The 27,826-nt window shown below is 37.3% G+C and overlaps 1 protein-coding gene across 1 annotated transcript; it reads right to left on the bottom strand.

Moving 5' to 3' along the window:
• Positions 1 to 611: 611 nt before the first annotated feature.
• On the bottom strand, positions 612 to 23,079 carry LOC122057378 (ASC1-like protein). The gene is made up of 5 exons (XM_042619451.1): positions 22,792 to 23,079; positions 8,823 to 9,052; positions 8,522 to 8,677; positions 8,104 to 8,289; positions 612 to 927 (listed from the first exon to the last, which is right to left on the bottom strand). Exons 1-5 carry the CDS (start codon positions 22,918 to 22,920, stop codon positions 627 to 629), a joined length of 1,002 nt encoding a protein of 333 aa, XP_042475385.1. The 5' UTR covers positions 22,921 to 23,079; the 3' UTR covers positions 612 to 626.
• Between the last annotated feature and the right edge of the window lie 4,747 nt (positions 23,080 to 27,826).

Raw genomic sequence — 27,826 nt, 5'->3', positions numbered from 1 at the left:
CGGTACTTCATTTGACCAGAATTGGAGATCCATCTGATTACTGGATCTGAAGTTACTTCTGTTTCATTCTAGTTACTAATTTCTGTTCTAGTCAATTTCAGTTGGATCATCCTCAGTTTCGGGACATCTATTCTCCAGTATATAAGGTCTGTTTGATTAACTTTTCAGCCCCATCTGACTGCTTGATGTTGGGTTGCTGAATCATCATTAGAATCTGTCGCTACGTAACTGTTCTTAAATCACTGCAGCTCTGTCCTGTGGCTTAAATCTTATTTTGATTTGTTTAGAACTCACCACTTTCAAGGCTTCAACCAGAGTTTTGTTCAATTCTGAGTTTTTGATATGGTTTCATGGGATTTATCTTGAATTCTGGAAAATTTTTTAATTGTGTGATTCTGGGTTATTGTTGGTTTAGAAGCCCAGTCCTTAGGTGACTAGAAACCTCATTATCTAACCAAACCATTTAGCATGGATCCTTATATGAGTCTTAAATATAGACAAGCTTGGGGAAGTCTTTTTCTACATGGCATAGGTTACAACTATGAATTGCTGCAGGGAAAGGGAGATAACTTGATAAAATTTACATGTGGGCTGTCAACTCAGAAACCCAGCCTGGCAGCCTTTTTTCATGAAAACCTTACATGACTAGTTTCAATATTTGAACATGTGCATTTTTCTTGTTCAAGTGCATTGTGGGTGTTCCTGAACCTCAGTAAATGATCTGTTGAACTTGAGCTACATACCTGACGAATATCATCGCTGACTAGGCCTCTATCTTGGATTTGTTTTACAAGCATCCAAAACATCAACACCCACCAATAAATATTAAGGACGAGCAGGCAAAATAGGAGGGTATTGAACACATAATAATATATGGAGCCTTTAACCTTGTATGCCTCCTTGTCCAGAGTCAGAAGAACTTCATAGCTGCAAACAAGAAAAACAATGAATTAAATAAAATTAAGAGAAAAGGACAAAGAAGAGTGAGGATCTAAGGTACATTCACCAAAACAGAAAGAGAAAATTGCTCAGTAAATTAATTAAGAAAAATAAAGGAAGCGTAGAGTTGCAATAATTAGGGAAGCAAAGAGTTGGAAGACAACAATGAGAAATGTGTCCTTAAGTGATATTACATAAAACAGCACCTTTAAATAGCTGGAAATATCAGAGTTCTAAGAACCTACATTTAATGAAGGTATACAGTATACTTCTCGATTTGTGTTAGCTGATAATACGAGTAAAAATGAAGAGTTAAAACTAGAAGAGGGGGTGGAAGGGAGAAAAAGAAAGGGAGTTGAAGGAAATCTGAAAGCAGAAACAGTAGTAGATCCAAGAACTCATTCTTTACAATGTTAAAGAGATTCAAATACGCCAACTTATTTGAGTGAAGTAATACCTAAGACATAAGATTCCTATAATGAAGGCCTGTATATGAAAAAGAAAATACATAGATAACCCACATACAGATGCAGAAGCCAGTTTCTACCAGAGCACCAGCTCCAGCAGAAAAACAAAAAAAGAATCTCGATTACTCTGGGATTGGAAATTTCAGTCACACTAGGAGGCTTTCAGAAGAATCCTAATTTAAGAAGTAGGGTTCTAACTTCTAAGAGTATGAATCTTCACAATTCAGCCAGTTTATTCATTTTCTATGTCTTTTATGCTTTTGGCAATTCAGATACTCTTATTCTTTGCAAAGCTGAAGCCGCAATATCAAACACAAGCGCCAAATAGGGAAAAAAGAACAAGGGCTTCAAAACGGTTGGCGGTAGATAATGGGCCATGTACGGTAACTTAATCATACTCATGTTGTACCAGCTTGAGTCTGATTGATGCCTCATCAAATTTTTCTAAACCCAAACACACTGCCTTTAAACAGGTTAGGAAACCTGAACATGAACAGAAACTGTTAGGAGACCACCAATATCAACACAACTATTCCTGAATTCATCAGGTGAAGTTGACATGAATACAACATGAATATGACCTGTTCCAGGCTGACACTCTTTGGAATAATTACAATAAAAATGGCTTGAACTCTGGACCTTGGCATAAAAACAAAGAATTATAAAAGCAGATTATACATCTTGTAATTGTAAAAACATATTGCATATAACTTTTATTTGCAATCTACATGTTAGCAGATCAAATGGGTTATGATAGGTTTCTAGCAGATCAAATGGGTTCTGATGGGTTTTCAGAAGCCTAGAGGTTTAGGACCAGAAACACAATAGTAGAACAGAATTGCAGTAAAAAAATAATGACCAGAATTCAAGAATATTTAATAACAATAAATCAACAACTCCAATGGATGTAATATTCTGATACGAGCTTGATAACATAGCAACAACTTTTCAAAAGATAGCCTTGATCCAGTGGGGGTCTCAAGAACCAGCACTGTTACAACTTAAGATCTTAAGAACCAACACTGTTCCCTCTAGGTCAGTGTAATCTTTCTTTTTCTTTCACTATGCAACTTTAATTCATCCAAAACAAAAAACAAAAAACAAAAAAGATCCTAAAAACTAGGAACTCAGATATCTCAGAAAATAATCAACTGATGGAGGTAAGATTCTGGTCAACAACAGTCCTTATGCTATCAAACAAAATATAAAGCAAATCCAAAGGGTAGATTAGGAATTATGACAGTATCTTTCTTGAGCAGTGATGGAGAAGGAAGAATGAAGAAGAAAGATAAGAGAAACATCCCACCTAGCCTCAACTGGAATCCCACCAGCCACTATTGGCTTCCCACCAACATAACACTGCATTTCACAGGAAATCTGAATCTCACAGAATAAAGAAAAAGCTCAAGCCAAAATCTCATTAATCAAATTTGTGTATAAGGCTGGACACCCTTACAAACGTATATAGAAAACCCAAAAAAAATTGTGTACAAGGCTGGACACCCTTACAAAGGTTTAAACCAATCATTAACTAATAAGGTAACATAAACTGACCACGAAACTGAGTCAAAACAGGACTGGATTTATAGAATCCTAATCCATCCCAACTAAAACACTTATATAACAATTAAAGAAAAAAAAAAAAAAAAAGAAAAAGAAATAAAGAACATTTATTTGACTAATTTCATAGGCCTAGCTTCTACCCATACTATAGGCTCATTAAAGTTGCTCATTACAATGAAAACACATTGGATCAAAGGCCCAACATATACATAACCCAAAAATGCTCATTTCCATTAAAATAACCCAATTGCGTATTATCCACATCTGGTTCAGTAGGTGGAATACCCTCCACCCTAATGCAGTCAGTTAATGTGCTAGTCAAGTCATGTCAGATTTATGTTCAACAAAATTTCATTGTAATGTAGTGAAATGCTTCTAATGAAATTGTAAAACCATTTACACACTGTTCAATCCAAAATAGTCCAACTTCCCATGCAAATCCATTTCAAGCATTTCATCAGGAATGGTTCAAGCTCTTTGATTATATTTTACTTAATCGTTCAAGCTCTTTGCGTATATTAAACTTTCTTTCTTGGAAAATTGTTTTGAGCTCTAGCAACAGAGACTTGACCATCTTCTAAGAGTCTCTTTCAATGAAAAGTGCAGCAGGATTCAAGCTACACTCGTTCTAAGAGGTTGAAATTTAAGACTAGAGAAGCAGCCATTGATAGGTATTTTTTTATTTTCTTTCCCTGAAAGGTATCCAAGCATTTGATTTTTGATCTGTTAGGTCCTTTGTGATTCAAGATTGGGTGTAGCAATGAACCATTATTGCATAAAAACCACAGCCCCTAACCATTTTGGGAGGTCCATTGGTTCAACCACTCAGAAACCTCTCACCAAGAAGTAAACAGGTGAGGGTGTGCAGCCACCTGCTTTAGTGATCACAGTGATGGGTCAACCAGCTTGAAAAAACAGAGAGTCTATGTATCAAATACTAAAAACACTGGCGTGAACTAGATTTAAAATATCACAATAAAACAAAGAATTAAAGACAACTTAACAATAGAATATGACTAAAAACTGAAAACTAACCAACTTAAAAAGGTCAAAAAAGTCACAAAACTGAGTAGACTTGGACACAATCCTGAAAGAATTAAAAAAACAAAGGAAAAATATCCTCAATATTCAATAAGATAGTTTCAAATCAAAATGTGAAGCATCACAAAGCGTGGATGAAAAATATGCAATATGGAAGCCCATTTTCCTACGATATACACCTCATATTGCATATATGGTCTGTACTTTCCCATTGGTTTCTCCTTATGTCCAAAGTTTCTGACACTCTGCAAATTGTCATTGCAACTATCATAATGAATATTGAGGACATTTTCACAAAAATATAAGCAAAATTATTATAATAGCCCAAAATATGAACGAATTGAAACACTCAAACTGGGGAAAATTTCTATATAAAGCTTGTTGTTTAGACCATCGGCATGGTTTCCATGCCATAAGAAGGTAAGGCCCCCTAGATCGAAAGATGCTGAAGAGGGTCAGCAGAAAATCAATCCTATATTATCTGATCATACTATCAACAAAGATGCAGAAATATAACTTCAGAAGCCCTAACTTGTGTCCCTCTCCCTCCAAAGAAGGATTATTGCACAGGCATTGGATTAAATATATGAATGTTCATTTCACTGGTATGAAATTCTATCATGCAATGGAGACCATGTCACTGAGGTTTGATATAGGTGGTCCAAAACATAATTAAACGACAAATTAGATTAAGTTTTGATCTTAAAAAAAAGGGCGTACCTAGTGCACGAGTCTCCTACCATCGCAGGGTCTAGGGAGGGTCATAATTACATAGCCTTACTCCCACTTCGCGGAGAAGCTGTTTCCTGACTCGATAATCTAGCAATACAATAATTCCTTTATGTAATATGGTAATGTGGCACATCAATTACCTAACGAAATTAAGGCAAAAGGTTTTACGGCTGGTCCCATCCACAGAGTATCCATGGGTGACCCACCTAGTTGTGCTTGTGCCATGTGGATTGGCTATTCTGACCATTGGAGTCAAGAGAAAGTTGTTTGAGGCGGTATGGCCAATATTGGCCATGTCCAACATAGGCTTGGGGATGCCCCAGTAAGGAGGAGTGATTTGATTCCAATTGAAGTATGACATGCAGTGTCTAGGTCTTGTCCCAGGTATGACCTCAGATGGAGCCAATTGGAGGGCAAGATCCATGTGGCCAACCCCGTTTGGCTGAGATTTTCCTGACTTTCTGGTGCTGGGTTTCTTTCCTTGTACTTTCATTTCTCCTATTTTGTTTTTGCACTGATCCATGTAGCCGACCCCATAAAGTTGGGATGAGGCTAAATTTGTTGTTGTTGTTGGAGACTAGAGAATGGTCTGGATTGGCCACTTACAAATGCCAGAATAAAATTCAGTCATATACCTCTCATTTCTTGTCATGCACCTTCTTGATAGTTTAAGAATTCTCATGCTCCTTCTGGGTAGTCCTGATGTTTTGAAAACTTTATTTTGCCACTTGGCCAACTCCAATTGAATTGAAACTTGACATGTGAGCGGGGACCTCTAGGTCAACCTCTTCAAAATTTCAGCCCCTCATCAAACCTGTTTTATGGTACAATGGGCTTGTTAAGTTTCTCTCAAATTCCTGACCCGTCTTGAAGATTGACCCGCTCCGACATATTTTGGTGGCGACTCGAATGGAAAGTTTTATGAGATCTGTGATGGAAGTAGAGGGGTTGGGCCGATCGGTATGGTTTGACCGGATCGACCACGCCCCGATGGGTCGACCCGCAACTTGGGGTATATATATAATGTACTGTTGCTTATTGAGAATAGTCATTGTATTTGGGGGTTTATCGAGCTAGGGTTTCAGGGTGACTTTTCTCGCCAATGCTTGGGTGCAATCTCTCTTTTGCACAGTGAAACTTCTTCTCTGCCTGAGGACATAGCACACCACCCCGGTGTGTGAACCTCGTTAAATCTCTGTGCCGTGCGGAACTATTGTGTCTTTAGTTTTTATATTTCTTGGTGTTTGATCTAACAAGCTGGTAGCAGAGCTTTGAGTTACTTCGATCCATGGCTTCAACGAAATACGATATTGATAGGTTCGACTGCAACATCAGTTTTAGTTTATGGCAAGTTCGAATGATGGTTGTTTTCACGTAGCAGGGTTTGAAGAAAACCCTATTTGGGAAGGCGAAGAAACCTGCAACTATGTCCGATGATGATTGTAAAAATTTGGATGATAAAGCTCTTTCAGCTATTCAGTTGTGTCTTTCGAATGATGTTCTACAGGAAGTTCTCTCAGAGAAAACGGCTACAGAATTATGGGGTGAAGTTAGAGAATCTCTACCTCACCAAATCCCTCACCAATAGGTTGAGATTGAAGCAACAACTGTATACCTTTCATATGGGTGAAGGTACTTCTATTAAATCCCACATATCTGAGTTTAATTCTATTGTTACTGATTTAAAAATAATAGATGTTAAAATAGACGATGAAGATTTGGCCTTATTATTATTATGTTCTCTGCCTCCATCTTATAAGCATTTTAGGGATACCATGATTTATGGTAAAGAGACAATCTCTATTGAGGATGTCAAAATGAATCTGCAAAGCAAACAGAAGATTGATGATGAGTTAATGTCTACTAATAAATCTGATGGTGTTGGTTTGAAAGCTAGAAGGAGAACAAATGAAAGGGGTTCACATGGTGACAAAAAGAAGGTTTCACATGGTGACAAAAAGAAGGTTAGATCAAAATCTAAGCACAAGAATTTGACCTGCAATTACTGTAAAAAAAAGGGACATTAAATCTGAATGCTATAAGCTTTTAAATAAGCAGAAAGCAGGTGATGGTGCCCAAAATCAACAGAAAAGAGATGATTCTACAGAATCTAGTATTGCTGAAGATGAGAGTAAGTCTGATATGCTTTTGGTGACTGATGACAAAGTTAGATCACCGAATGAATGGATTCTTGACTCTAGTTGTTCCTACCATATGTGTCCCAATCGTGAATGGTTCTCCACATACGAATCAATTCGAGGTGGAGTTGTGTTGACGGGAAATAATGCTTCTTGTAAGACTATTGGAATGGGAATGATCAATATCAAGATGTATGATGGCATTGTCAGAACCTTGTCTAATATCAAGCATGTCCCTGATTTGAAGAAGAATCTCATCAGTTTAGGCACTCTTGATTCAAATGGGTGTAAGTACACAGCTGAAGGTGGAGTCATAAAGATCAGTAAGGGTGTTCTCTTATTGATGAAAGGAATCAAGGTTGGAAGTTTGTATATGTTGCAGGGTACTACAGTCACTGGGTCTGTTACAGCAGGTTTATCTGTTAGAGGAGAATTCAAGCTAAGCTGGAGATTTGTTAAGTTTGTCTCGAATTCTTGACCCGTTTTGAAGTTGACCCACTCCGACATATTTTGGTGGCAACCCGAATGAAAAGTTTTCTGAGATCTGTGATGGAAGCAAAGGGGTTGGGCCATCGGTATGGTTTGACCGGATCGACCGCGACCCGATGGGTCGACCCACGACTTGGGGTATATATATAATGTACTATTGCTTGTTGAGAATAGTCATTATATTTTGGGGGTTTATCAAGCTAGGGTTTCAGGGCGACTTTTCTCGTCACTGCTTGGGTGTAGTTTCTCTTTTGCATAATGAAACATCTTCTTCTTCGCCCGAGGACGTAGCACACCACCCTGGTGTGTGAACCTCGTTAAATCTCTGTGTCGTGCGGATCTATTCTCTTTATTTTTCGAATTTCTTGGTGTTTGATCTAACAAGGCTAGATACCCATAGACAGTCCCATCCAAAGAACCTGCTCCCAACATTTAAATCCTACTTTTTGAAACACTAGAGGATTGCCAAGTACGTTAGATATCTTTACATAAAATACATTTACAGCGGTCTGTCAGGAAAGTCCCAAAAACTGTAATACTTTTCAAAGTAAATCCTTAAGGGGGAGGAAACAAAAGAATATTAAAAAAAAATAAAATAAAATAAAATAAAAATAAAAAGGGAAAAGAAAAAACTAGTGTACATGATTGCTTCCATTGTCGGCCCAATTTCTGATGAAGTAAGATGGCACTATATCAATCAAAAGTTAAACCAAAATGCTGCAAGTTATACTCACGTTGTACTCCATAGGACCCAGAATGGGTAGTAGATAAGACGAAGTAAGATCCATGCCAAAACAAAAAGAACGAATGAAAAGCTAGAAAGCTTTTCAAAACCACTGTACTTGGACATCTTTGCAACTTCCATAAACACATCAGTTGCATCATGCAGAGCTAAAATAACTGATCCAACACGAGCAAACCTGCAAGAAATGGCAACAGAACTTTTGGTACACTTCGAATGCAGAAAGAGTAAGAAGCATATAACACAACTCTCATGAACCTCACACCTACATTTAACACGCACCAAGCATTGAGGCTTCTTTCAAGCCATCCCTAGTACTTTATAAGTTGAAATTGAACCTGCTACCTCAAGGTTACAGTGAAGAACATCAACTAACTGGGTGGGTTACAAATGAACCCTTCAAAATATACCTGAGTATGTAAGACAAAACAATAAGAATCACACTTGCTACATGATGACCCATTGATATCCCAAAGTCTTTACGTCTTGTTTCCCAGAAAACCAGAGCAAATATGGAGTATGTGTAGAATCCAGCAGTATACATATACAATCCCTTCAATTTCAATCTGGGCACCAGGAGAATCACGAATATTTAATATAATAACATGAGAGTTACCAATCAAACTGCGGATAAAATCATGTAATCTGTAGGCAAGAACACTTCCTAAGTTGAGAACCATGACTATTTATGAGATTACTCAGAAATCTTACTTGATCTTTTGATCAGGCCAGACCTGATCTCCTGGCCCCACCCAGAAACTTTTGGTATTAGTGAACCAGGGCTCATTATATGTGACAGATAGAGCCAAAATCTCTGCTGAAAGAAAATAAATACATTTCCATGCTGATTCCTTGAATTTCTTGATCTTGTGCCTCCTCCCTTTTGTCTCAACATCCAGCATTTGATGTCCCTTCCCAAAAATGAGTCGTCTTGCCACTTTCTACAAGGAATGTATCTTCAGTTCAGACTAAGCAGAGTACCAATAGGAGAAAGGGAACAGAAAGCAGAGAGGAAAGGGAAATATATTATACCCACTACAAGGGAAGCATCTCAACTTGAGATGCAGAACTAATATTTGACAAAGTGGCTTTCATGGATATTCCCTCAGAACCAAATAAATAGTAAGGACCATGAAATAAAACTGAAGGGCCAATGGAAACCTATTACCGTTCCTCTATCCAAAATAGGATAGATTCATAATTACTAATGGTTTGGAAAATTAGACATTGCTTGCTACTTTGTGGCCCCAACAAAAAGAAAGGTTTCACATAAGAATTCTTCTATCCAGCAAAGTAGAGTCACTGTCCAAATCAAAATTTCAAGGTGCAAAGGCAAGCCCAAGGTGCTGGCCAGGGGCCTTGGTGTGTAAGGTTTCTCCTAGGTGAGGTTTTATTGGTCAAGGTATGCATAAAACAGGTTTAGTTTAGGACCTTTAAAGTTATGTTAGTACCTATCATTTACTGATATCCTAACTAAGTTATGTCAACGTTTAGTCATACTTAGTGGTAATCCAAAGTAAAACTAGAAATGAGACACGAGGCATTCACCAATCAATCTGATCTCCAACATTATTAAAAAAAATGTGATAAACGATCAAAGAAGTGTTTGTTTTTCTAATTACCATGATTTTAGGACTTAACTATAGTTTTTTTTTTTTTTTTTTCAACCCCCTCAAAGACAGAATAAGCTGCAATAAGGTGCACCATATACAATTGTAGCAATATGCAAACCTAACAACCAGCAACCACCACAAGAGAAGAGAGAAGAAGGGAAGAAGAAGAGATGAACCAAGACTGCTAGTTCACAGAATCGTGAATAGCAGTCTCCAATGCTTTCTTATTTATAATCAACTAAGTACATGACAAAAAGGAAACTATCCTAATTAGGAAACAAGGGAAAATAAGTAAGCAAAACAAATAAGAAGCAAATCTCCTAATCTTAAACAGCAAGCTAACTATAGTGGGAGTCCGACCCCTCACAGTATAAAGGGTCCATTCTTCAACAGCAATTACAAAAACAATATAAAACCTAAAATGGAGCCTAGGGAAAAATCTGGCAAAAGCAACACCTAGACAAGGCCGTGACACCAAGTCAAGGCCAAGTAGTAAAAAACCTTGACCATTCTGAAGGGCCTAGTGGCCTAGGCTATACAACCATGGTCCCAATGCTCTCTATTTGTTTTGTTTTTTTTTTTTTTTTTTCAGAATGTCCAAGTAGTACAAGCACGTGAATTAATATTTATTAGAAAGACCAAAAAGTTCCCTCAGCCAGCCAGAAATAGTTGGCGAATGTTTCTACCATGACGAGTGTCCTTAGATGCTCCTCCATGGAGCCTTAACATTCATATGTTTAAAGCAACATCACTTTACGATGGAGGGCCCCTAGAGAAGAAGAGTGAGATCAAAGTAGCGGGGGGGGGGAGGGAAAGCACATACTCTCACAGAGCATAAAACCATACCAATTCTCACTTCATTCTTCAATTCACTCTAACTTATCCATCGGTTACAGCCAATATAGAGAAAAGTAAGACATAAAAATAGAAACTCAATTGATATAGTATTATACTAAACTAGGAAACTAATGCAGAAGGAAACAAAACAAGCCAACTCTTACTCCTAACAGTCCTACGTTCCTACTTTGTGAAATAAAGGACAAAATACAGTACTAATTTATTTGCAACCCTGGGCTGGAGCAAAACCCTGGGCTGGAGCGGTTCTTTTTGGCTCTTGGCTTCCAAAGCCGGTCATGCTGATCCAACCAGATAAGTGCTGCCATGTCTGCATCAACTCTCATCCTCTGAAAAGAACTCGACTCCATCGAGTTAGGAAAAGGACCAAGGAGAACGTTTGAAGGAATATGCTGAATGAGGAACGATTCCACCATCTTCTTGAGCTTAATTTCTGGAACATCTTTGGCAGGATGAAAGTTCAGAGTCTTGTTGTTATGCTTGAAAGCATAGGTGTTGGCATAACCCCAATGATGGACTTTCTTGTAAAACAACCATAGTCTACCAAGAAGAACCTTCAGAGGGAGGACGTTGCATTGGACTGTATCCTTAAATCCACCAATAGAATATGTGACCAAATACTTATCTGTGATCTTGAGATTAGTGTTGTTCACCCAAGCAATCTTGTAAGGATATAGATGTGGTTCTGTTTCAATCCCAATTTACGAACAATGTTTTCAGAGACAACGTTAATGTAACGACCACCATCAATAACCAAGGTTAATAGTTGGTTATTGCACTTCACACGGGCCTGAAAAATACTACTATGGCGCCAATATTCATCTTCAGTGACTTTTTGAGTGGTCAACACATGAATGACAAAAAAAGGATGTGGGTCCTCATTATTGGAAGTGTCATGGACTTCACCTAACTCACGTTCTTCCCTTAAATCAATTGTTTTAGAACCGAGTTGTGCTTCTGGAATATAAGGTAAAGGAGAATCGTCATCAAGAAAAGCAAGCAAACGGTTGGGACACTAAGCATTGTAATGTCCATATCCTTTACATATAAAGCACTGATGGGGAAACTTTAACGTCTCAAAAGGTTTATTAGAACCACGCCGAGGTGGAGAGTATGGAAAATTAGGCCGTGAATATGACATGTCTGAATCACGTCGAGGTGAAGAATACGGTCGGCTAGGTCGTGAAGATACCATAGATGAAGCACTAGTCTGTGGGCTGCTGAATGACTTTTCCTGGGTAGGTGTTGGTGAACGAAGCCAATACCTTGAGGAAATCTATAAAATTTCTCCAATTGTATGTACGTTTTAGACTTTCCTCAACCTAACATGCTACCTATACAACATCTTCCATGGTAGGTAGTCGACTAGATGCAAGGGCAGCACTAATTTGAGGGTGAAAACCATTACGGAATTGGACCACCAAATACTTCTTCATCCCACTCAAAATTAGAATGAGCGGCATAATAATAGAATCTAGCAACATACTCTTTAACGGTCAGATTTTCCTGTTTCAATTGTGTAAACCTAATGTGCATGTGTTGCTCGTAATCAGAAGGCAAAATCTCCGGTGCATGACTTCATGCATTTTAGCCCAAGTAGTGACTAACCCAATGCCTCAAGTTCAGTTTCAATTAAGCCTCTACAAATAACACCTTTCGGGCCTCAGTCAATCCGTACCATCTGAAGAAGGTTTCTAAACTATGAATCCAATCAAGGGACAACTCTGGATTGTTATCTCCATAAAAAGTCAAGGACATCTAGTCTTGCTGCTCTTTCTGCTCCATTATCATCATATCGACCAGTTCCATATGGTGATGGAGGTGGCAGTGGTGGTGTACGATGTGGTGGTGGTGGTGGTGGTAGTGGTGGTAGTGGTAGTAGTAGTGGTAGTGACAGATCATAGGGGTGGTGTTGGAAGAATCCCCAGATTGAATGGGACTCTTTCTCCTATATGCGGCCACCAATCGATCAATAGAAACTTGCATAGATTCCATCATTGTCTAAAGGGAAGTGACAATGGTAGTGAAGGCATCAATTTTTGCATCAGTTTCTCCCTTGTAGGAGTTGAGCTACTACATAACTTCACTATTAGCTACCATGTGAGGATAAACAAAAGAACACTCAAAGAGTAATGGCAAGATAGTAAATAGATGGAAGCTTAAAGAGGAATGGAAAAATGGTAATTAAAGGAGATCCCTAAATGAATGGCAATTATGTAATATGATGGGTTTAATTAAAAGCACAATTGCAATGCATGTATAAGGGTAAAGTTGGAACCAAGTTTAAAAGGATAACTCAAATATAAGAATGAAGTATGAGGGAAATTCTGGAAATCACAAAAATTAAAGAAAAAACAAGGAGAGATCGTGGGGTAAAGGGTTCACCGACATACGAGATTGGAGAGGTCTCCTACTTGGAGAAGGAAACCAACAGTGGGAGTGTTCTCCTATTCGAACCAAGGAGTCGGGGAGGGCTGCGCTGCAACAAAGGAGGGGCCAACGAGAGGGAGGAGGAGGAAGTCCAAGGGGCTGGTGGTGTCAAGAGAAGTGGCGACCAACATGAGGACTTCGAACCTGTCTTGTTCTCTCTCTTCTCATCATCTTTCTTCTGCTGCTTTTCCTTTTTTCTTTTTGATGCCTCTCGGCCTCTCTACTTTTATTTTTTTATTTTTTTTCTTGCTGTTACAGCAGGGAAAGGGGTTTTCCGGTTAGGAATTCAAGGGGTTTATAAAAGATGGAAGGGAAATTTGGGGTACCGACTTATCTGTTTGTGCAACAGAGACCTTTTCATTTTTTTAACTACTTCTAAGTAGAGAACAGAAATAATGGGAAGGTGAATAAGCGTTAGAACAGGGAAAAAGAACGAAGAAGATGGACCCTTCGGCTCTCATACCAAGTTGATGGAGGGCCTCTAGAGAAGTGGGAGATTAGAGTAGCAGGGGGGAAAGGGAAAGCACACACCCTCACAGAGCATTATACTAGACCAATTCTCACTTCATTTTTCAATTCACTCTAACTTGTCCATCAGTTACAGCCAATATATAGAAAAGTAAAGACATAAAATTAGAAAATCAACTGAAATAGTAACTAGCCTAAACTAGGAACAATCCTAAAAGGAACCTAATGCAGAAAGAAACAAAGCAAGCCAACTCTTACTCCTAACAGTCCTACGTTCCTACTTTGTGAAATAAAAGACAAAATAAACTACTAATTTATTTTCAACCCTTGTTGGACCAAAACCTTGGGCTAGACCAGTTCTTCTTGACTCTTGGCTACCAAAACCGGTCATGCTGGTCCAATCAGGTAAGTGTAATGTAGACTAAGATAAGGAGTCTAACCAAGTCTCAATTGCAGGAAATTTTAATCAAAGAACAACCTCAACAAAGTAGGACAGCAGGACAAGAGATCAGACTAAAGGGAAAATCAGATCTGGGATGAACTGAGATGGAGTTTATAGAAACGCAACCCTAAAATGATGCAGAAGATAATGGAAAAACAAGAACAAAAAATACACATAGATTTACGAGGTTCGGCAAGATTGCTTACGTCCCCGGTAAGATGAGATCCTGCTTCACTATCAATGGAGAGTAGGGTTACAACGCTCGACCCTGACACCTCTCAGTATTACTTGTATTACCGAGAAAGAAACCCTCGCAACAAATATATAGCAAAAAACCCTAATCCGGAAAGTACACAATATAGCGGGACCACCATCCTGCCTGTCGAGGCGATGCACCAGTACTCCCTGGATTAAACTATGACGGAATACAAGACAGCGTACACCAACAATCTCCACCTTGGCTTGAATTTTGTCGAGCCTCCTGTAAAGATAACCTGTAGACGTCTTCATCCCCGTACCTCATTGGAGGTACAAACCCGGTGCATCCCTCATCTTCAACAATGAGTAATATTAATCAAGTCCAAACAGGACTCGAACTTCTCTATAGTAACTGGCTTGGTAAACATATCTGCAGGATTGAGATCTGTATGAAATTTTCTCAAGTGAATAATGCCTTTTGACACAAGTTCCCTGATCTTATGAAATCTCACATCAATATGTTTTATCCTTGCATGAAACACCTGAGTCTTTGCAAGATGTATGGCACTCTAATTGTCACAATGTAACACGGTACCTCCTTGCTCCAACCCCAACTCACGAACCAGTCTAGCCAACCAAACTCCTTCCTCGGCAACCTCAACTGCCACCATGTACTCTGCCTCTGTAGTGGACAATGCAACTGTAGACTAAAGCATCGCCCTCCATGATATAGGTCCACCAGCCAATGTAAATACATACCCTGTAGTAAACCTCCACTTGTCTAAATCACCAGCATAGTCAAAATCAACATAACCTTCCAATTCTGTGAAACTTCCCTTGCCACTGAACATAACACCTATATCTTTAGTCTTGCTCAAATATCTGAAGATCCACTTAATTGCATTCTAATGCTCCTTCCTTGGATTACTCATGTATCTACTAACAACACTGACTGCATGAGACAAATACGGCCTGCTACAAACCATAGCATACATGAGACTCCCAACTGTGCTAGCATAGGGGACCTGAGACATGCTCCAACCCTTATGTGTTGTAGGGCATTCCCTTTCAGATAACTTGAAGTGGCTAGCTAATGGAGTGCTAACCGGCTTAGCCTTTTCCATGTTGAAACGCTCTAACACCTTTTTAATATACCTCTTCTGAGTTATCCAAAGTTTACCTACATTTCTATCTCTAAGGATTTCCATACCAAGGATCTTAGCAGCACCAAGATCCTTCATCTCAAATTCAGCACTCAACAAAGACTTCAAAGAGACTATATCATGTTTATTTTTTGTAGCAATAAGCATGTCATCAACATAAAGCATAAAAAAAATAATGGAATTATCACTTGACACTTTATAATAAACACAACTATCATATTCACTTCTTGTGTAGCCAATCTCCATCATGTGGGAATCAAAGCGCTTGCACCACTGCCTAGGAGATTGCTGAAGACTATAAAGCGACCTCTTAAGCAGACAAACATGATCTTCATTTCCTTGCACCTTGAAACCTTCAGGCTGCTCCATGTAAATATGTTCCTCCATGTCACTATAAAGAAATGCAGTCTTCACATCAAGTTGTTCAAGCTCCAAATTATACATGGCCACCAAAGCAAGTAATACCCGGATCGAAGTGTGTTTTACCACTGGAGAGAATATTTCATTGTAGTTTATCCCCTCCTTTTGTGCATAGTCCTTGGCTACAAGTCTGGCCTTATATCTTTCATGCTCCTTCTCAGATGCTGCCTCTTTATTATGAAAGACCCATTTACATCCAAAGATTTTTCTTCCATTGGGTTTTTCCACAATCTCCCAAGTCTTGTTCTTCTGTAGAGACCCCATTTCCTCCATCATAGTTGTCATCCATTTATCACGCTGTGTATCATTCAAAGCATCATGGTAGGAAGATGGGTCACATATACCTATAGCGAGGGCATAGACAATCATGCCCTCAAACCCTTATCTCACAGGTGCTTTGTGAGTACGCTTCCCTTTACCCTTTGCCACAGTATAGGAAACTTTTATTGTTTCCTGTTGTCCTAGTAAGTCACTGGATGACTCATTCTCTCTTGTTGTTTCTTACTCACCTAACTCCACCTGCACAGTAGAACCTTCTTTATTTTTATCAACTGCTTGTGAATTACAATTTGACTCCACCATATGAGACTCATCAAACACAACGTCCCTGCTAACCATAACTTTCTGTGAACTTGGATCCCACAACTTGAATCCCTTTACACCTTTCTTAAAACCAGGAAAGATACATTGCTTAGACTTTGAGTCTAACTTGGAACGCTGCTCACTCTCAACATGCGCATAGGGTAGACAACCAAATATTTTTATAATTGAATAATCTACTGGTTTTCCTGTCCATACTTCTTTGGGAATTTTACAATCAATCGCCTTTGATGGAGACCTGTTGATGAGGAAACATGCCATATTCACTACTTCTACCCAAAATCTCTTGCTCAACCCTGCATTCAACCTCATACTCCGAGCTCTTTCTGGAAGTATTCTGTTCATCCATTCAGCTACACCATTTTGTTGCGGTGTCTTTGGAACCGTGAAGTGATGTGTAATCCCTTCAGCTTTGCACAATTCTAGAAATGGCTTGTACGTGTACTCCTCTCCATTATCTGTTCTCAAGTACTTAATTTTCTTTCCTGACTTCCTTTCTACCTCAGCCTTCCATCCCTTAAATTTAGTGAACACCTCACTTTTATGCTTCATGAAGTAGATCCAGACTTTCCTTGAGTAATCATCAACAAAGGTCACAAAGTATTCTGCCCACCTTTAGATTTTGTTGTTGAAGGACCCCATACATTAAGCACCCCTTTACTCTTATGTTTTAAGGTTTTGAAATTAACCTTGCACTGTTTTCCAAACACACAGTACTTGCAGAAGTTCAGTTTACAAGTTTTCACTCCCTTCAACAATTTCCTTTTATGAAGCTCCATCAATCCTCTTTCTCCCATATGCCCTAACCGCATATGCCACAGATATGTATCATCTGTATCAGATCCTGCATCTGTAGTCACAGATGCTCCACTTGTAACAATACTCCCTATGAGTGTGTATAGGTTTCTTAGTTAGTTGTCCCTTCATGACAACCATAACACCCTTAATTTTGAGAACTCCACCTTCTGCTATGTACTTGCAACCATTTGAGTCAAGTGCCCCCAATGATACAAATTTTTTCCTTAATTCTGGTACATGTCTCACATCTACTAAAGTTCTTAGTATCCCATCAAACATCTTGATTTTGATAATGCTTATCCCAATGGTCTTGCATACAGCATCATTCCGTATTAGGACAGACCCACCATTATATGGTTGATATGAATCAAACCAATCCTTATGTGGACACATGTGATATGAACATCCAGAATCTAAAATCCAAGAATTAGAAGGTTGATTCTTAGCTGATGATATAGAGAGTACATCTCCATCATCTCCATCTAAACTGTCAGCCACGCTGGCTTCCTCAGATGCCTTATCTACACCTTTCTTCTTCAAGTCCGCCTTCCTCTTCAAGCACTCTCTTCAGATGACCTTCTTTTTTGCAATAGTAACAAGAGACCTTTGTCTTTGCCCCTTTTGATTTTGATCGATCCTTCCCAGATCTCTTCTGATTTGATCTCCCTCTTTCCTACTCTTTGTCACCTCCGAAAAGACCTTCTCCTTGAGATTTCATACTACTGGCCTTCTTCTTGTACATGAGGTTAGCCGCGACTTCATCAATCCCAAGGGTTTCCTTCCCGTACAAGAGAGTCATTACCAGGTGATCATATGATTCTGGGAGCGACGATAGCAATAGTAATGCCTTGTCTTCATCCTCGATCTTAACCTCTAGATTTGCAAGTTTACTTATGAACTGATTGAACATGTTAAGATGCTCTAATAGATCCGCACCTTCCTCCATTTATAGAGAATACAACTTGTTCGTTAAAGACTTCGTCATGTAGATGCTTTCAAGTTTTGCCCATAACTGCGATGCAGATTCGATACCCACACCATAATGTAGGGCATCATCAGAAAGATTCAATCGAATAGCACTTACTGCCTTTTCTTCCATCTCTTCCCAATCTTTGTCAGTAATTTTTGCAGGTTTCTTCAACTTTCCCAACAACATTTTCGCCAAACCCTGTTATATCAGAAGATCCTTCATCCTTTGACGCAAGAGGTTGAAATTGTTCTTCCTATTGAACCGCTCGATATCATACTTGACATTCGATCCCTTCCTTGCCATCGTGATAGTAAACCCTAGGAAATGAAAACCTAGAGCTTTGATACCAATTTGTAGAAATGCAACCCTAAAATGATGCAGAAGATAATGGAAAAACAAGAACAAATAATGCACACAAATTTACGAGGTTCGGCAAGATTGTCTAAGTCCCCGGTGAGATGAGATCCTACTTCACTATCTATGGAGAATAGGGTTACAACGCTCATCCCTCACACCTCTCAGTATTGCTTACATTACCGAGAAAGAAACCCTCGCTACAAATTTATAACGAAAAAACCCTAATCTGGAGAGTACACAATTTATAGCAGGACCGCCGTCCTGCCTATCGAGGCGCTGCACCAGTGCTCCTTGAATTAAACTGTGATGGAATACAAGACATCGTACACAAACAGTTCAATACCTTGGAGTGTTGGAAAATAGTAAAAGAAAATATAATAAAGTAGAAGATGACCTCTCGGGCTTCTCACTACAGAGAGTCAATTGGATCAAACACCAATTCCATCAGCCTTGATCAAACACAAGACAACTCTTTATGGAGAAGACAATAGCAGCAGCCATTAATTTGTTTATCAAAATCATCTTTTTTTTTTTCATTAAATCGTCGGACTCCTAATGAGAGGCCTTTCTTTATTTATAATAATAATGGGGATTACATAAAATAAAAACTAACTTTAGTTTCTAAAAACTGAAATAGGAAATTAAAAATTAGAAACTCACCTAGTTACTAAAACTGAAAATAGAAACTTACAAAATAGAAAGTCCTTTAGTTACTAAAACTAGAAATAGAAACTAGAAAATAAGAAGTACTGAAATTAGAAACTAATTAACCCCATCAAAACCCAACTAAAAAGGGAACTAATGAACATAGGAAGCTAACTCGTAATCCCGTACTCAATCTTAGAGCCCCTCTTTTAGACCCAAAAAAGTGGCCCAATACACTCCAAACCACATGGACTGAAGGCCCAACACATATACAATCAAACCCTAGGCTTATTCCTAATAAAAGAAGCTTATTTGATGATTAATCTGCATCAAAGTGCAGCCATGTCTGCATCACTTTATGGACAAAAACTTCGACAAGAAAAACTAAAGCATCTAATCCTTTTTGTCGGGCAAAAAATTCTACCACTTGAACAACTAAGTGGATCCATCAGTCATATAGAGCACGATCAACAAATGATAAGTCATAGTAAACTCAAGACATGGAAAATCAATGTGGGAACAAGAAATGCTCCCCAACCTCACCCCAGCCCCCCAATGAACAAAACAAGATTTAAATAAAATGAAGTGGTAGGCACTAATGTATGTCAAGAGCAACATATGAAAGTAGCAACTGGGTTTAAAACAGTTAACTTCATCAAACTGAATGCCAATAACAAACGATAGAATTGAAATGTGATACGTACCATTTGTTCAGGCTTCAGCTCATCTTAGTACCCTAAAAAATTTCAGCTTCTAGAGCAAACAAATAAATTGAACAAGGAAGACGCTGATTCCAGAGTTTTGTTGTTCTTGTAGTTGGATAATGAAAAAGCCCACTGACAATCTTGTGTACATTCTAAATTTAACCTAATCTTTACAGAGATAGTGGAGCTCTCATTTACAATCAATAAACTGCTATGAGAGTAAGGTTTTAAGGTCAGTACCATAGGAAGGATTATTCCCATGATTCGGACCATTCTGGAAGGATCATCCAAGGTATCTCAGTAAGAATCCTTCTGGAAGTTACAAACTGTTCACCATATGGATACTCATCCACTGCCCCTACCAACAGAAATCATTCTCAATCAATACCAATTCAATCAGATGACATGAAGGATATGAGACCAAGCTTTGAAACACTGTCTAAATTTGGAAGGGCCTACAATCCTCAAATCAGGTGCTTAGAAGAAAACCAATCCACCGTTTGGTAGTATGCTTGAAGGTAGACCGATATATTTTGATTTTAGTAGACATCTTTTAGCTTAAAATTCATACTACGTAGAAAATTGGAACTTGGAAGTGCTCATCCTTTATTTTGATACTATGTAGATATGTTCTGAGATGCTTTTGACTTTAAAATTCATTACAATTAGGCACTCTCACCCACGTGCTCCCCCTTTCACGATATGTGTACCGCACTTACATACCAGCATGTGTTTAGGGCACTATTCTCAGGTAGTACACTAATTAAAGCTTTAAGAAACTGTGGTTACTGGATTTAGCAGTGGTGACAATGATCCTCTCCAGTTACAAATTATAGTATTGAATCCTATATTTTGTAATTCCTTAGCAGGAGTTAGGTGGGACCATTTCATCATACAATTGAAGTAACATCTGTAGCCCCCTGTGAAGAACTCAACTCAGCCTTATCCCACATAAATGGGGTCGGCTACATGGATCCTTGTATGATGGTATAAAAAAGACAGGACAAGTCTCAACCAAGTTACTTTCTCTTCACAATGTGAACAAACCATGGTTTTTTCATACCCTTCCCAGAATTGAATGAAGACTTGTCATGCATGCTTGCATTAGCACAAGTATTACAAAGTTCACGGTTATTTGGGTTTCCAGCTCAATGGGAAACAAACCAAGAGTCGATGAACAGGAGCTCCATTAAAAATTTCAAGGACATGATTTTCTGAAACTCTACAGTGGGAAACAAGCCAAGCAACCATTTCTAAAAGTTTATTTTGATAAGTTCAGACTCTGAATTAGTCCAAGTAGAGTTTTGGGAGGGCGGAAAAAAGGACCATCTCAAACTCAAGAATTCAGTAGGGACTAATTTAAACCACATGCACACAGATATCATGGAAAAGGTAATAAGATTTCTGTTCAAACCAACAATCACTGTTACAAAGTGAACCATAGACAGAAGGATGAGGTTTTCATGCTTCTAGGGTCAAAAAGTAGCATACAGCGTAAAGATATGTAAACCTGGCAGCTCTACAAATTTTCCTTGTAAATTTCTGCCAAAACTGAGTTTTTCCCAAACTGGTAGACAGTATCTGGATTTCAATATACAGTACATGTGAAGAAGAAAACTAACCCTTCCGAGACAATTCTTTTAAACCTCATAAAAATGAATCACAGGATGATTTTCTTGAAGGTTTCCAGTTCTTGCTGTTTATCTCTGCTGTTGAAAAATTTATTGTGCAAAAAGAAAAAACCCAAATGATATTTTTAGACGTTTCAATATCACCAGAGAATCTTTAACAAAGAAAAGATGGAATGTCAGATAGACAAACTGATGACTGGACAGATAAATAGAAAAGGGGGGAGAGAAGTGGGAACTCGACAAACCTAGCTGAGAAAAGAACATGGTTTAAGCGTTCAACCAAAAAATTTGGATTTAAAGAGCTAACATCGACAGATAACAGATACTAATAAATGAGGTGGAGTAATCATAAACTTGACGTATAAGTGATTGTTACTCAACCTAGTTGATAGAAACTTATATTTGTCCAGTAATGACAAACTTACATTTTATACAGGCACAAAGCAGTCAGCACTGGAATACAGTTGGTACTGACATTTTTAGACCGTTCAACCTGATCTCCACTTGAAAAGTCCATGTAAACGTGGCTCCTAAGGGACGTGAAACCAGTTTTGAAAAGAAAAAAGTAAAGTTTTGTAATCATGATAGTGTAACCTACCCAAAACTCTTACCATATTTAGTAATAATACTTTTCAGCTGAAATATGTATCTTACATTTCAATTTTTCTTTCTGGTAAATATCTAATATTTCAAATCAAAGGGATTTATTTAATTGCAAAGTAAAGAAAAAGTTAATAAACAAATCTAAAATAGTTTGGAGTTAAACTATCCAATCACATGGAGTAATGATTACAAAAGTTTCAACTTTAGTTTTGATTTTATTTCATATCCCTATCCTTTTTCTCTTGCAACCAGACGGAGCCGACATAGATAAAGCCATTATACAGAAACTAATCAGATATTACTGTAACAAAAATTTGCAGTAACCTCTCAACTAATGTATCCTAGCTTAATCTGACACTAAAGTCTTATGAGATATAATTACGAACTCAGAGCTCAACTTAAACTAATGACAACATAAATTCATCAGGTTCTTGACCTATTAATATCTAGCTAACTGAAATTTCCGATTAGTTTAACCAACGAATCGCCTACAACGTAGATAAACTGAATTGTAAGAGGATAAATGGAAGAATGCTTGAATTGAAGACAAATAGAGTAACATATCAGAACAGACAAACCACCATTCAATAATCAATATCTGGATCTCAAACTACTATCATCAATACTCAATAGTCAAAACATGTTTTTAGACAAAAAGGAGTGGGGAATTGAACGAATCAACTGAATAATCTTTAGTAAGCACATCCATTATCTACAGAAAACATAAAAAATTGAAATAAAATTAGAAGAACAAGACCCTGAAAAGTTGGTTAATGATGATACCTCAAAGAAGAATCTGTCAAGAAAGAAGCGTATCGTTGGAAAGAACAAAGCGAACAAGAGAAGAGCACTGAAATCTTTGTATGCAGGGTAAGATTCCTCCTCCCAGTCGATCGAACCCATTGCTTTCATTTTACATACCCAAATTCTTTCTTGCAGAATCGAAAAGAAACAGAGAATATACTACAAATTCATAACAGTAATGTGGGATCGACCCAAAGTCTTCTCTCGAAAGAAGAAGACACTGTAGTCTTTCTTTAATTCTCCGCCCCCACGGCCCCACCCCACCGGCCCGTGCGTGCGAAAACCCATGAACAAAAATTTTCCTCCATTACAGGAGAGAGATTTCTGTGCGGGTGAAATGACCGCCCCACCAAACGGTGTTAATCGGTTGGATTTGGGTGTATACGGTGCGATTTAAATCGGTTTATATTTATCTGGCTGAAATTAAAATCGTACCATTTACTTAATAGTTGCAATTTATGAAATCACAATTATTTTAATAAATGATTTTGGTTCCACGATTTTAAAATGATATCGGTTTTATGGTTTTAAACGGTTTTTATCTCAATTTATTCTATATGATTTTTAAACGGTTAGCAATCGATTTGCTAATTTATTCGCATGCTTACTAAAATTTACTCTTGTTGATAAATGTTTCAATCTTGTATCAAATTAAATGAGGCATTGAACAAGTAAAGATTTAACTACATAACTCTATGGTCCTTAATTCTTCCCTATAAATTAAATCATTATGTTTTGTTAAAATAATCAAATATTTAATCGTTATACGGGTTAATTGGATCGGTTTTGACAATTTAAATGATTCAATTTTCACGGTGTTAATTCCGTTTAAAACCAATGGGTTAAATAGTTAAAATCAAACCATTTACTAAATTGTTTTGAGGTTTCGGTGTAAACAGCTCAGTTTGATTTTAATAAACGGTTTTGATTTCAAATTCACATTCTTGCTTCTAGTTGTTTTCTCATTGGCTTCCACATTAGCACAATCCTTACACTCCTAGATTAAAACATTCTTCCATAATTTTTCCTCTTTTCAAATCACGCTATATCTATATCTTGATGTAGAGAAAGGCATAATTCAACAGTTCTTTCTCTCATAATTCAGAGAAAGGCATAATCTATTTGAGAAAAGAAAAAAATGAGAACATACGCAAAATCATCAATAGAGGTGAAGTTTTTATATTTCATAAAGGTTGAGGTGATCGTTTCACTCCTCCATTTTTGACACAAGCGCTACGCTGCTGATTCTTCTCCCGAAGAAAATTTTAAAAGCTGTTAAGAGACTTTTAGTGGAGTATGAGAGGGAGGAAATTGACATATGGTTGGATGGAGGCAATTAGTGTTTGGTTGTTTACCGTGATTCTATATTTTTTGGTAATGTTTACCGTACTGTCAAATTGTAATTTGTGTTAATGCCCTTCTCCTTATCCAAATCTCCTAGTAATTAAACCACTGCATTTCTGACTATCTTTTATGGCATTAGTTTGACCTTTTCATACTGTTAGTGACGATTGATGGCCCAGAATGTATTTAAAATAGCTTAGACAAAAAGTTTGATTGGACTGTTGGACATGTGACTTGGGAGTTTGACTCCTGTAACAATGCAAAGGTAAGGTCTTCAACAAAAAAAAAAACCCTTGTTGCAATCAAGGTTGGCAATAAAAATAAAAATTTGTAATCTTATTTTTTTGCCCTTTAATATAAAACATGAAAAAAATAATGCTATCTAATAGTGTTATGTACATCTAAACACATGTAGAAGTAGAACCAGGTTGTGAAAGACATTCATGCCTTAATTACATTTCCCGATGTGTCTAGGCGTGTGCATACTATCACGTAGAGTTCTTTCTCCTATAGAACATTATTTTTTTGATGAGGATAAATCCTATTTTTTAAACATGTTTACTTAATAAATGTGTAAAATTAATTTTAATAATACATTTTAGTTTAAATTTTTAATAATACTTCTTAAATGATTTTTTTAAAAAAATAATTTAATTCTCCCATTCAATAACTTTTGAGAATAAGACAATCAAAAGAATGTTACAATTTCTTACTTCATCATTTGCTTTTATAAAAACAGATAATTAACCATTATAAAAGTAAATCAATTAAATCTACTGTACAGTAATCCTTAAACTTACCTATCCCAGCTCTCTATACTAATTGGTGCTACCAATATTACACATCGGTCTTTTTTAACTAAATTAATAGTATGAAAAGGTGACTTAAGATGAAACACATCCAATGATGGTCTAAAAGACCCCTAAGGCTAACATGCATGCTGCTTCTCATCCATCCATTCCACCAAGTACTTGCAATCAATCCACACATTTAACCTCTAGCATCCCATGCCCATTGCACTTCACGATCCTTGCTGCATTCCCCTTGGCTTCTGCTTCTTAGACACATTCTGAAATGCCAAAATCCATAGAAGTCAAAATAAATTTTTTTATTAATAAATAAAAAATAATGATACTCAATAGTGTTGTGTACGCCTAGACACATAGAGAAGTGGAATCAAGCTATGAAAAGATGCCCATGCCTTGGATCCACTTCCCTATGTATTTAGGTGTACACAACACTGTTGAGTAGCATTAATTTTTACCCAAAAAAAAAATATATTGGGTAGCATTCTTTTTCCCTTATTAATAAATTAAGGGAATTGAATGCTCCCCGCTGACGTGACCCCTACGCCAGCATGGACGACATGAAAAATTGTTGGTAATCCTTATAAAACACAAACGGAGTTATCAGAATACACACGATGTAAATCAGCTACCCATCTTTAGATATTAAACAATATAGCTAAGGGGTTAAGAGGCAAATGAAGAAAAATAATTTGATTGAGCCAACAATAAAAAATAGCAGGATATGGCCATAATGGAAAGAACATCCAACTTTTCAAATTTAGATATAGTAACATAAGTGCTTCCAGTACGAAGCCCCAAATGATCCTCTGATCCAAAGATGTAGGGCAAAAAATAAATAAATAAATGGTCAAATTTCATATCCTTATTACATAATACATATTATGGATTAATATTTAATATAGAAGACATCCAAAATTTATCCTTAATACATCTGAAAAAGATCTCAAAGCAAAAAAAAAGTTTGAATTCGGGGTAAATTGAAAATTACCATATATCATGCCAGATTCTAAATTTAGATATCATATCAATAGGAACATCATTATCAGAGAACAAGCATGAAGTTGTATTCTTGGTAGTAAAATTCATAATTTTGGGTTGGGATAGATCCAAAAATCAGAATATGCCTAGTTTGGCAAAGAGAAATATTAAGAATTACATTAGCCACATATGCATGGAAAACAGAATAAATAAGATTCTTATTACAAGAGTCATACACCTTTAAATTCAAGGATCATACCATAATGAGATTTGAGGACCATCACCCACCCTCCAACATATTCATAAATGTAGTATGTGAAGGATAGGGGAACTGTGAGAGGGACACAAAATCCATCAAGATAACGATTTCAAGGATTATACCATAATGAGATTTAAAGACCATCACCTACCCTCTAACAAACCAAACTTCTAAGGATAGATAACATCTTCTTAATACTATATATTCCAAATCCATGATCCACATGTGAAGAAGATTGCAATTGTGAAAATATCTAGCCTTCAACACCCCCTTGCCCATAAATTATATGGATTAGTAAAAAGCAGCTACAAGAGTTTTAAAAGCAAGGCTTTGTTATGAATCCTACTACCTCTAATACACAAAGCTCCCTTTGCTTTAGGCCTACATATTGCTGCTTTTGCTTACACGGTTGTCCAATAGAAATAAAATAAAAGAGAGAGAGAGAGAGAGAGAGAGAGAGAGAGAGAGAGAGAGAGAGAGAGAGAGAGAAAAAGAAATTATAAGACTCGCAAAAGAGTATCACAGTTCGGATTACAAAAATTATTGTATACCTATTTATTGTTGTAAGCACTATCTTGGCTAAAAACACAACCATTTCATTCGTAGGTCTCAGCATAAGAAAAATGTCACTTAAAAGATTATAAACATCAAAAAATTGGGGGAAGGTGCTCAAAGGCCATGAAATGGTTGTTAGGTCAGTTAGAAATCTATGAAGATCCTTCAAATTAGACCACACCTCTTTAAACCTCCATCCTTTCAGTCGTGCTTCATTAACCTGGCAGACAAAAGAAAGTTTTCTCTTAATAACATGTTCCCCGTGCTCTGCCAGAAAAAATATATATATGTTCCTCATGCCAAAAATCAACATTAATTGAATGAAGTCATTTCCAAAAATTAGCTTAAAAAAAGAAACAAGATATTATATAGGTAAGCATTGATCTAAGAGCATATTGAATGAGCACTGCACAACTAACTTGGTAAAGTAGAGGTATTTCCTATTTAAGAAGTTTTATTTTGGAACTAGAAATGATTCGTGATAGTGTAGGTGACTTATCTCTTGGAATAGAAATAGGAGTCCCTAAATAGAGAAAATCAAAAAAACTTTTTAACATCTTAAATAATTACAAATGGAGGAACGAACATCTTGGGTCCAGAAGCCTACTAAGAATTATACCCTGATTTTAAGCCCCCCAAAGTGCACTCCAATGCCATGGGTTCCCCCTCTAGGCCTTGCTTGAAGAATAATTGTAATGCATCAAGAGACCCTAATAGCGGAAAGTGAGGAATTAGTGTGATTATTCATGATTATGAGACAAATTTGATATTGAAAAAAATCTAAGATGATCCTCTTTGGTGAGGTTTTTGAAGGAGAGACACTAACTATCTGAAGTGGCATATTAGAGGGCATCTCCCTTAGAGTGGGTTGCTTTATAGTGGAATCAAATAGCAAGGAACTTATCTTTTATCATCAGGATCTTAGTCGAGTGATGTCATTATCTCTATAATAGATTATATCAGATATCAGACACCTATTTTCTTATTTTTTTTACTTGTGCTTTTGCTTTTATTCTTATAAAAAATAAAAATTTTGGTAAAGTCCCTACCCTAAAAGGCCTTGTCAATA

The sequence above is a fragment of the Macadamia integrifolia genome, chromosome 12 (assembly GCF_013358625.1).
Source record: "Macadamia integrifolia cultivar HAES 741 chromosome 12, SCU_Mint_v3, whole genome shotgun sequence".
NCBI classification, from domain to species: Eukaryota; Viridiplantae; Streptophyta; class Magnoliopsida; order Proteales; family Proteaceae; genus Macadamia; species Macadamia integrifolia.
Note: the sequence above shows the minus strand (reverse complement) of the source record. Positions and strands in the feature narration are given on the sequence as shown.